The 12,768-nt window shown below is 36.0% G+C and overlaps 1 protein-coding gene across 1 annotated transcript in view; it reads left to right on the top strand.

Moving 5' to 3' along the window:
• The window catches only part of LOC150097913 (TBCC domain-containing protein 1-like), a 349,586-nt gene extending 337,043 nt beyond the window's left edge, over positions 1 to 12,543 (top strand). Inside the window, exon 17 of the mRNA XM_090406629.1 lies at positions 12,427 to 12,543. Coding sequence (XP_090262755.1) covers positions 12,427 to 12,543 — 117 coding nt within the window. The remainder of the gene's footprint in view (positions 1 to 12,426) is intronic.
• The last annotated feature ends 225 nt before the right edge of the window (positions 12,544 to 12,768 follow it).

Genomic DNA, 12,768 nt, shown 5'->3' with positions numbered 1-12,768 from the left:
CTCTGCTAACGCATTCCTGGATGCTGACAATGTCAAGTTCTTTCCTAATATCCTCATTTTTAATATGATATTGCCATTGATGCCATCTGTTCATGCCTCTAATCTTTCTCAGGACTCTCATATCTGCGGTCTCTAGTCTTTGGTCAAGTGTTTTACTTCTGACCCAGCTCTCAGATCCATAAGTTAAAATTGGTTTGAACACAGTCTTGTATACAGCTAATTTAGTGTTCCGACTAATTTCTTTCTTATTCCATATGAATTTATTCAATTGACTTCCCACGATACCAGCTTTGCTGATTCTGTTGTCTATTTCTATATTTAGTTTACCATCTTCAGTAAAAATTGTGCCTAAGTAGCTGAAATGTTTTACTTGTTCCACAGGTTCTCCATTCACAACACAGTTGACATTTTCAATGATTCTGCCTATTTTCATTGTCTTTGTCTTTTTATTGCTGACCTTCATACCATATCTATTACAACAGCTATTCAATTTAGTCAGAGAATCTTGCAGACTTGTAGCAGATTTATTTAGAAGTATAACATCATCCGCATAAAGCAAAGAGCTGACATTAACATTTCCAATTTTGATATCAGGTTTAATACCACATTCCTTCATAATGTGATCCATATAGATAATGAATAACAGAGGGGATAATGTACATCCTTGTCTCACACCAGATTTAACATTAAACCATCTTCCTGTACTTCCTTCAATTCTAACTGCTGACTCACAACTCAAATAAAGACTAAGTATTGCTTGATATAATGCCCCAGTGACACCATATAACTGCAGCGTATTGAATAGCTTCTCTCTTGGCACCTTGTCATATGCCTTTTCCAAATCGACAAAACTTAAATACAGATCTTTGTTATATTCCCATGCTTTCTCGACTATTTGTCGTAAAGTGAAGATCTGATCCTGACAGCCTCTATTTGGCCTGAATCCAGCTTGTTCTTCACCAAGCTTTTCTTCCACAATTCTTCTCAACCGTTTCTCAAGTATACTTGCATAGATCTTGCCAGGAACACTCAGTAGGGAAATACCTCTGTAATTCTCGCATTCAGTTTTATTTCCCTTTTTATATATGGGTACTATGAGAGCTCTACTCCAATCATCGGGAATTCGTCCCTCTGTCCAGGCTTTCTGAACTATGCAGTGCAGCCACTGTAAGACTCTTATACCACCATACTTCAGCATTTCTGGTCGAATATCATCTACTCCTGCTGCCTTTCCACATTTCAAGCCTTTGATGGCTTTTTCTACTTCAAGTATGGATATGTATTCCTGACTGCATGCCTGGTCAGTGTTTTTTATCACTGTGCTGTCATCACTGCTTGTTTCATTTAGCAGTTTTTCAAAGTAATTACTCCATACTTCAAGGATATCTTTTTCTCCTGTTTTCATTTCACCTTTATCATCTCTAATTCCTTTTACAGCACTCTTTCCTCCATTCCTAAGCTTCTTCAACAACCTCCAGAATATTTTGCCACCTTCTTGATATTTATTTTCTATATTCTTGCCAAAGTCCTCCCATGACTTTTGTTTAGTTAGTTTTACACACTGTTTAGCTTTCTTACATTTGTCTCTGTATTCTGTAAGAGTAAAAGCTGACTTATTTGCCAGGAACTTTTGATATGCTTTCTTCTTTTTCTTCACTGCCTCTTTAACTTCCTGTGTCTACCAGGGAGTTCTGATTTTTTTATCTTTGCACACAACCTCACCACATGCCTCTCTGGCAGAATCAATCAATGTTTCCTTCAGAGTTTGCCACTGAATCTCCAAGGTTTGATTCCTGTTCTCAAACTCTTTCATTTTCTTTTCAATACTATTTCTGTATTTTAGTCTACAGTTTACATCTGAGAGCTGCTCAACTTTTATTCGCTTTAAAACTTTCTTACATGTTATTCTTTTCAATATGAAATTCAATTTTATCCTGCTCAAGACTAAATAGTGATCACTTCCAATTTCAAATCCTCTGTACACTCTGGTGTCCTGCACCAGGGAGAAAACATCACTATCAACAATAACATAGTCAATGAGGCTTTTCTTATTCCTAGCCTCTTCTCTCCATGTGAATTTGTGCACATTTTTATGTTGGAACATGGTGTTAGTAATAACCAGTCCATGTCCTGAGCAGAAATCCAACAGATATTTGCCATTATTATTAGCTTTGCTCTTTTCTCCAAATTTTCCCAAAATATTTTTGTATGTCTCACAATCATTTCCTACTCTACTATTTAGATCCCCAACAAGGACCAACTTTTCCTTTTTCATTGTGTCAGTTGCTTTTTCTAAAGCCTCAAAAAATTCCTCCACTTCTACCTTAGTAGAACCTTCTGTGGGACCATAGGCACAAATAAGTCTCATTGTCCAGTTCCCCATTCTCATATTTGCCCACATTACTCTACTTGAGACTGACTGCCATTCAAGAAGATTAGCCTCGTATTTTGTGTTGAATACTATGGCTACTCCTTCTTTTCCTTGATTGTTATTGCCTGAATATAACATTTTGTATTTATTGCTCAGAAAGATCTCACCAGTTTTGGTCTTTTTTGTTTCAGTCACCCCTATTATGTCGATCTGGTACTTATCTAATTCCTCAGCTAGCTCCATTTCTTTGCCATTCAGGCTTCTTACGTTGATAGTACCGATCTTTAACTCTGGTGATGTTGAGTTGGCGTTTGTTTTCAGATTTGTTCCAGTAGCTGACTTTTCGCTGTTCGCCCTGGTTCCCTGGTGAAAACAACGGGGGCCTTGTTTAACCGGGCGACGCCCCAGCCGGCATGAAATTTTGTCATGTTGTACCATCATTTTTTATTTTGGTTTAACCAATAAGAATACAATTTGGTCGGCTAAATCCCAAATTGCCAGCCCATCCTCGTTCGTTCAGTATCAAAGTAGATACCCAACAGGGTGCACCACGAGAAGGTGAGGATTGGACATTAGGTCAGAAGCCCTGGTCGGTTCTCCGCATTCCTTTGAAGGCTATGTGGAGGTCTCCTCTCAGTTATACAGCTTTGACCCTTAAGCACCCCGTTATATATATATATATATTAAATTAAAAAAAAATTTTTTTTAAATAAGTTTAGGAAATTTAACCTTAGTTACTTAGGTGGCGTTTTGTCAATATAACAGTTATTATTTAATTAGCCTTTGTACCTGTACTGATGATGTCTGTGATACTCAAGCAAAAATTCTACGAATAAAGAATATTTTACGCGAGTTAATTCTGCTATTATAATAGTAAGTAATATGTCTACTCACAGTATTTCCTTACTGAAACTTAGTTTTTCTTGTTTTCTTGCAAGAAACACCTCAGATCTTCTCCACTTCTTTTGATAATGCTATGCTCAGCAGTTAAGACCAATATTCTCATCATGAACTGGCTCTTACTCCAAACCTTTCCTGGCATAATCATATCTCTTCTATAGCATCATCGGCTTCCATAAACTTGACATCCTTTTCTGTGGTACCTCTCTTTTGAACAGTTACTTACTCTATATATAAATTCCAAATCCAGCCTACTTTTGAGTACTGATCTTGTGTTTGGGGTGCACCTAAGATCGCCCTAAAAATTCTTGAAGCTGTTCAGAAAAGGGCAGTTCCATTGATTAATGACATCTTTTCCACTTTTCCCATTGAAGAACAGTTTTTTCATTGTGTCTCTTTTACAGATATTGCCATGGCCACTGTTCAGCAGAACTAGAATTCATTATTTCCTCCTCCCTCATTTCTACCAGATGTATAGGAACCTAAACAACAGCTGCTCAACATCTCTTTTTAGTTGAACTGTGCATACTCATTGAACCTGCTATTCCCAGTTATATTTCATTCCATCCCCACTCCATGTGGAACAGTGTAAAATTTATATAATGTAATGTATTTTTATTCTTTGTCTTTATTTCAATTTTGTATCTCTTGAACTTGCTTTGATATATACTTCAATTTTTTATCTCTTTCGCTTATTTAATTTTACTTACTTAACTTAACTTAATCTACTTAACAGTCGTCACTCCGCTGCTCTTAATCCGTTGCTTGATTTAGTCTACTACAGTTAATCTTTTCTTTCAGTTAGGACCCCCCTTTTCTCAATGTTGTAACTATGCTTAATCACATGCATGAAATTCTATAACTTAGGAATTGCCTCTGGTCTGGAGTCAATTCCTTTGTCTAAACAGCAAACATTTTTCTATATTGATTTCTGAAAAAAAAAAATTTTTTTTTTCGACTGCGCCATCAGAAATTGCAGATAAGACTTAAATATCCTTCCATTGGAAAAAACACTCAGCAAAGCACGGAAATATCTCTCACACTTATCACTATGTCAAGCAACGCAATACTCTATTCTTCAGGCGTAGCTACTTATCTCTCTCTAGGTCACACAGGTTCGGTCTTTTATGAGAAGTGCATTGGTATATAGGAATCAGGCAAGTTATTTGACAAATAAAACAATTTATTCATGCTAATTAAAGTACAATAAAGTTAACATGGGGTGCTTAAGGGTCAAAGCTGTATAACTGAGAGTAGACCTCCACATAGCCTTTAAAGGAATGCGGAGAACCGACCAGGGCTTCTGACGTAATGTTCAATCCTCACCTTCTCGTGGTGCACCCTGTTGGGTATCTACTTGGATACTGAACGAACGAGGATGGGCTGGCAATTTGGGATTTAGCCGACCAAATTGTATTCTTATTGGTTAAACCAAAATAAAAAAAAATGACGGTACAACATGACAGAATTTCATGCCGGCTGGGGCGTTGCCCGGTTAAACAAGGCCCCCCCTTGTTTTCGCCAGGGAACCAGGGCGAACAGCGAAAAGTCAGCTACTGGAACAAATCTGAAAACAAACCCCAACTCAACATCACCAGAGTTAAAGATCGGTACTATCAACGTAAGAAGCCTGAATGGCAAAGAAATGGAGCTAGCTGAGAAATTAGATAAGTACCAGATCGACATAATAGGGGTGACTGAAACAAAAAAGACCAAAACTGGTGAGATCTTTCTGAGCAATAAATACAAAATGTTATATTCATGCAATGACAATCAAGGAAAAGAAGGAGTAGCCATAGTATTCAACACAAAATACGAAGCTAAACTTCTTGAATGGCAGTCAGTCTCAAGTAGAGTAATGTGGCCAAATATGAGAATGGGGAAATGGACAATGAGACTTATTTGTGCCTATTGTCTCACAGAAGGTTCTACTAAGGTAGAAGTGGAGGAGTTTTTTGAGGCTTTAGAAAAAGCATCTGACACAATGAAAAATGAAAAGTTGGTCCTTGTTGGGGATCTAAATAGCAGAGTAGGAAATGATTGTCAGACATACAAAAATATTTTGGGAAAATTTGGAGAAAAGAGCAAAGCTAATAATAATGGCAAATATCTGTTGGATTTCTGATCAGGACATGGACTGGTTATTAATAACACCATGTTCCAACATAAAAATGTGCACAAATTCACATGGAGAGAAGAGGCTAGGAATAAGAAAAGTCTCATTGACTATGTTATTGTTGATAGTGATGTTTTCTCCCTGGTGCAGGACACCAGAGTGTACAGAGGATTTGAAATTGGAGTGATCACTATTTAGTCTTGAGCAGGATAAAATTGAATTTCATATTCAAAAGAATAACATGTAAGAAAGTTTTAAAGCGAATAAAAGATGAGCAGCTCTCAGATGTGAACTGTAGACTAAAATACACAAAGATTATTTGAAGAAAAAATGAAAAAGTTTCAGAACAGGAACCAAACCTTGGAAATTCATTGGCAAGCCTTGAAGAAAACTCTGATTGATTCAGCCAGAGAGGCATGTGGTGAAGTTGTGTGCAAGGATAGAAAAATCAGAACTCCATGTTGGACACAGGAAGTTAAAGAGGCAGTGAAGGAAAAGAAGAAAGCATATCAAAAGTTCCTGGCAAATAAGTCAGCTTTTGCTCTTCGAGAATACAGAGACAAATGTAAGAAAGCTAAACACTGTGTAAAACTAGGTAAACAAAAGTCATGGGAGGACTTTGGCAAGAATATAGAAAATAAATATCAAGAAGGTGGTAAGATATTCTGGAGGTTATTAAAGAAGCTTAGAAATGGAGGAAAGAGTGCTGTAAAAGGAGTTAGAGATGATAAAGGTGACATGAAAACGGTAGAAAAAGATATCCTTGAAGTATGGAGTAATTACTTTGAAAAACTGCTAAATGAAACAAGCAGTGATGACAGCACAGTGGTAAAAAACACTGACCAGGCATGCAGTCAGGAATACATATCCATTCTTGAAGTAGAAAAAGCCATCAAAGGCTTGAAATGTGGAAAGGCAGCAGGAGTAGATGATATTCAACCAGAAATGCTGAAGTATGGTGGTATAAGAGCTTACAGTGGCTGCACTGCATAGTTCAGAAAGCCTGGACAGAGGGACTAATTCCCGATGATTGGAGTAGAGCTCTATTAGGACCCATATATAAAAGGGGAAATAAAACTGCATGGGAGAATTACAGAGGTATTTCCCTATTGAGTGTTCCTGGCAAGATCTATGGAAGTATACTTGAGAAACGGTTGAGAAGAATTGTGGAAGAAAAGCTTGGTGAAGAACAAGCTGGATTCAGGCCAAATAAAGGCTGTTAGGATCAGATCTTCACTTTACGACAAATAGTCGAGAAAGCATGGGAATATAACAAAGATATGTATTTAAGTTTTGTCGATTTGGAAAAGGCATATGACAAGGCGCCAAGAGAGAAGCTATTCAATACGCTGCAGTTATATGGTGTCAATGGGGCATTATATCAAGCAATACTTACTCTTTATTTGAGTTGTAAGTCAGCAATTAGAATTGAAGGAAGTACAGGAAGATGGTTTAATGTTAAATCTGGTGTGAGACAAGGATGTACATTATCCCCTCTGTTATTCATTATCTATATGGATCACATTATGAAAGAAAGTGGTATTAAACATGATATCAAAATTGGAGATGTTAATGTCAGCTCTTTGCTTTATGCAGACAATGTTATACTTCTAAATAAATCTGCTACAAGTCTGCAAGATTCTCTGACTAAATTGAATAGCTGTTGTAATAGATATGGTATGAAGGTCAGCAATAAAAAGACAAAGACAATGCAAATAGGCAGAATCATTGAAAATGTCAACTGTGTTGTGAATGGAGAACCTGTGGAACAAGTAAAACATTTCAGCTACTTACGCACGATTTTTACTGAAGATGGTAAATTAAATATAGAAATAGACAACAGAATCAGCAAAGCTGGTATGGTGGGAAGTCAACTGAATAAATTCGTATGGAATAAGAGAGAAATTAGTCGGAACACTAAATTAGCTGTATACAAGACAGTGTTCAAACCAGTTTTAACTTATTGATCTGAGAGCTGGGTCAGAAGTAAAATACTTGACCAAAGACTAGAGACCACAGATATGAGAGTCCTGAGAAAGATTATAGGCATGAACAGATGGCATCAATGGCAATATCATATTAAAAACGAGGATATTAAGAAAGAACTTGACATTGTCAGCATCAGGAATGTGTTAGCAGAGCTAATCTCAGGTGGTATGGTCACTTAAACAGAATGGGCGAGGAAAGATTAGCAAAACAAGTGTTCTCTGCCAGGTTGGCAGCAAAACGACCCAGAGGAAGACCAAGATATAGGTGGATTGATACAGTACAAAGTGATTTAGACGATAGAAATATAAGATCTGATAATGTTGGAGTCTTGACACGTAACACACTGATTTGGAGGAAAATTGTAGATAGAAAATTAATAATGATGTAATTTTTTTCATGTAGTACTATCATATCCTGTACACCCCTTAAGAGTACATGGCAGTAATTTGATGATGATGATGATAAAGTTAACACTAAGCACAATCTTTTTCCCAGCACTATGCTTCTCAGCAATATTAGCCTAGATTTTAAATTATCCAAATTTAGTTCAACAAACAAGCTAAGGTAATATTTATACCATTTATGCCTACACTTAAGTCATACAACATAACAGACCTACATATACTATACCACAGGCAAGCTTAGACAATAAAGAACATTATGCACATTGATTTTCACTTTGTAATAACGCTATCTTATCTCACACAACTAAGCAAGTTATTTCTCAATGGTTAGCTAATTGCCTTCAGTCCTGAAGTAATACTAACAAAAAAAAAAAAAAAAAAACTAGAGGAATCTCTGCCACAATTTCTGCCTCTAGTTACATCATATATAATAGACCTTACTTGGTATTTAGTCATCTAGTCCACATCAGTAGATCCTCGAGATCATTATCTCTTTCTTTCGATATTGCATACACACACACGGGCACCTTTTCTGATATCAACGAGGGCACTTCTACATGCGGAGATCCAGAACTTACTTTCTTTAATGCATAAACGACCCATTTAGTACCTTCGGGCGTCTGTTGGCTGGAACAGGGGCCCTCAACCTAGAATCTGCAGGACATATTCTAACTGGGAGACGGAACATTGGGCAAAAATGAACTTATCCAGCGACGGCCATCGAAACGACCTCTCCTCCTAAGCGGTCTTCTAGCTAACTATGACTGACCTCCGAAACGAACTCTCTTCATGATGACTGACCTTCTCCGAAAAACAGATCTCTGTGTCCCCTGCTCTCTCGATGTCTCCCCCCTTTTATGCTTTTCAATTGACCTTGGGTCTTGCTACTATTTTCTTCCCATGGGTATTCATAGACTCTTTTCCCTCCACTTTTTAGGTCGCTGAATTAAGGCAGGAAACCCCGTACGTTCTTGACCATCGTGTGTGCTATAGCCTTAGGTCTTATTCTTAATCCCATCTGGAATATTTCTTTGTCTTAACAATCTGTTGTTACAATTCACTCAGACATTTTTTCTTTGTTTTTTTTGTATACAGCAATTCAGTAGTTAAATATTAACCAAAATTACAAGTGTGTTAAATTAATTTGAATTCCTAAGTAAAATCGGTATAGAAAGAATCTAATCTAAAAATTCTGTCTATATATGATTTTACAACAGCCTCTCCCATGAAGCATTTTCAAAGGACAATAAACTCCAGCAGTTCAAGAAGAATATCAACAGATTTCTCTGCTCCTGATCCTTGCTCACACATGGCATTTATTTTCTATCAGGCTTTCATGTGTGGGAGTAATGGGTACAACATGATCAGATTTCATGCTGACTGGTGCATTGCCTGGCTAAACAAGGCCCTGCTGTTTTCATCAGGAAACCAGGACAATCAGTGAAAAGTCAGTGACTAGAACAAATTCAGAACAATCAATATAAGGAGTATTAGTTGAAAGGAAATCGAATTTACAGAAGAACTGGAAAAGTACCATGTGGACATAATTGGTCTTACTGAGACAAAGAAAACAAAAACAGGTGAGATCTTACAAACTAATAAGTATAGGATGTTACATTCAGGCAATAACAATCAAGGAAGGAAGAAGTAGCAATAGCATTCAACACCAAAAACGAAGATAAACTTCTTGATGGGAAGGAGATGTAAACAGCAGAGTAGGAAATGAATCCCACTAAGCATATAGGAACATTTGGGGAAAATTTGGAGAAAAGAGCAAAGCTAATAATAACAGTAAGTATCTGTGGATTTCTGCTCAGGATATGGAATAATCATTATTTCATTACTGGCATCACTAACACCATGTTCAAACATAAAGATGTGCAAAAGCTCACATGGAGAGAAGACAGAAGAAATAAGTAATTGCAATTGTTCACAGTGATAGCTTCATGCTGGTTCAAGATACAAGAGTGTACAGAGGATTTGAAATTGGAAGTGACCATCAATTAGTGCTAAGCAAAATAAAAACTAATATTACATTGAAAAGAACAGTATGTAAGAAAGTTTTAAAAAGAATTAAAGTTGAGTGGCTTTTACAGGTAAATTATAGACCCAACTATACACAGTCTTGCTATAAATACTGTTACAACTTCAGCACAACCCCACCTGCCCACAGAATTGTGTGAGCCATTCCATTAGTGGCACTGTGCACAGCCAACATTTGTGTGTGTATCAGTAGAGGCAGAGTTGTCTAGCTATACAAGTTAACATATAGTGGAATGCAGCCACCTCTTATTTTCAACATACTAAAAAACACCCAAAATAAGTAGGATTTTGGGGTATCAGATTATTAACTGTTATAATGATACAGAAGATGTATATATGACTGCCAAAGATCAGGTCACCCATGTTGTGTTAGGATGCAACAGCTTGTGAGGGCTGTGAAAGCATGTCTCTACCATAATCCTGTGAGAACGCAGAAAGCGATATCACAAAAGATAAATGTTTTGTAGAGAACGATGTCACATGTACTAACTTGGGGTTAGAGCATATCATTGTTCTACTGGACACCTCCTGACACCACAACTTATGTGGCAGAGGGTGATAAAATCAAAGGAACTTCTGTGATGTATGCAAACAACAGACAGAGATATCCTCTTCACAGATGAGATTATCAAATTGAAAAGTTAACTGCATAAACCATTGCTTTCAGCTGTAAACACCAGTTGATTCAGCTAAGGAGACTTGGTGAAGTTGGCTGCAAGGATAGAAAAATAAGAACACCATGTTATACAAGATGTTAAAGAAGCAGTTCTGGACAAGACAAAAACATACTGAAAGTTCCTAGCAAATTAATCAGCAGATGCCCTAAAATAATATACAGAAAAATGTAGGAGAGCTAAGTTATGTATAAAAGTAGCTAAATTAAAGTTATGGAGAGACTTCAGGAAGGTGACAAAATGTTCTAGAGGCTATTGATAAATGAAGGAAAGAGGACTATAAAAGGAATCAAAGATAATAATCTGAAGATAAAGATATTTTAGATGTCTAGAGTAATTATTTTGAAAGACTGTTAAATGAAACAAGCAGTGACAGAACAGTAGTAGAAAATTTTCAAGAGGAATGCAGACAGGAATACATCTTAATACGTGAGGTAAAAAAAAAAGCAAAAACTTGAAACATGGAAAAGTAACTGGAGTTGATGATATTCGACCAGAAATGCTTAAATATGAAAGTATAGAAGTTTTACAACAGCTAAGCTGCATAATTCATAGGGTCTGCCAGAAGGTCAAATTCCAGATAATCAGAGCAGTGCTCTCATAGTTCTCCATCTATGTAAAAAGGGAATAAAACTGAATGTGAGAATTACAAAGTATTTTCACTACTAAATATTCCAGGTATGATTTATGCAAACATACCTGAAAGAGAATGAGAAAAATTGTGGAAGAGAAATTTGAAGAAAAAATTGGATATAAGTCAAATAGTTATTGTCCAGTTCATATGTTCACTCTACAACAAATAGTTGAGAAATCATGGGAATATGACAAAGGTCTGTACTTAAGCTTTGTAGTTCTGGAGAAGGCATATGACAAGGTGTCCAGGGGGAGATAACCTTTTCAAAATACAACAATATGTGGGGTAAAAAGAACATTATACAGAGCAATACATAGTCTATATTTAAGTTGTAAGTCCACAGTTTTGAATTTAAGCAAATACAGGAAGATAGGTTGATGTAAAATCATGGGTAAGAGAAGGATGCACGTTGTCTCCACCCTTATTCATCATTTATATGAATCACATCATGAAAGAAAGTGGCATTAAACCTGATATTAGTATCAGAGATATCTAACTTAGCTCTTTGCTTTATGTAGATGATGATGTATTCCTAAATGCAACCAGTGCAAGTTTCCAGGTTTCTCTAATTAAATTGCATAACAGCTGTAACAAATTTGGCATGAAAATCAACAATAAGAACACCAAAACTGAAAATAAGGAGGAACGTAGAAAACTTCAGTTGCATTCTCGATAGAGAACCAATAGAACAGTTAAAATATTTCGGCTATTTAGGCACAGTTTTTAGTGAAGATGGCAAATGAAATTTGAAAATAGACAACAGAATAAGCAAAGCTGATATGGTGAGGAGCCAGTTGAATAAATTTATATGGAATAAGAGAGAAATCAGCCAAACTAACAGTATACAAGACAGTGTTCAAGCCAATTTTAAACTATGGATCTGAGAGTTGGGTTAGAAATAAAGCATTAGATCAAAGACTAGAGACCACATATATCAGAGTTGTGAGAAAAATTAGGAGAGTAATTTTCAAGCTCATTTTGCTTGCTGTTGGGAGACATTAGTTCATCTTGTTCTTTTCATGGAAGGTTGAAAAAATGAAAGCTATCTTGTATTTGTAAAATTGCTTTTTCAAGTCCTGAATCAGTATATATACAGCTTTGAATTATTACATGATTTTAAGTTTCTTATTATGCATATAGCAACAATAATTGAACTGTTATTGATTGTCTGTTCATAGAGTCATCTCTAAGTAGTGAGAAAGGAAATTTTTTTTTTCCCCAGTGACAATTGCTATAAATATTACTAATAGCAGTTCTAGTTTGTCTGAAATTCATTATTATTTCAATATTTTTAGGTGTGGCTGGAAAACAGTGGCTATCAAAGAGAGTTGAAAATTCTTAGTCAGTATGAACTTGATGTTAATTGTAGGATACCTACAAATCAGGACAAGAATAATGAAAAAAAATCATGAAATACTTAATTTTTAAATATATGTTTTGTAAAGGTTTTAAACTATTTTGAAATGAATATAATTTTGTAATTTGTATATATGTATGATTTTGTTAAAGTATTTGAAAATTCTGTTGCCTGTCTGTGTCCATAATAAGCATATAATAATAGTCTGTGAATTTATTTAAATTTAGGAATGGCCTTGAATATGAATTTTCATAATTTACAACTGAAGTAACAAAAACTG

This window comes from Typopeltis vanoorti, chromosome 16 (genome assembly GCF_054136105.1).
Source record: "Typopeltis vanoorti isolate ZY-2024b chromosome 16, IOZ_Tvanoo_1.0, whole genome shotgun sequence".
Lineage (NCBI taxonomy): Eukaryota > Metazoa > Arthropoda > Arachnida > Uropygi > Thelyphonidae > Typopeltis > Typopeltis vanoorti.
This window is presented reverse-complemented; position numbering and strand designations above follow the sequence as displayed.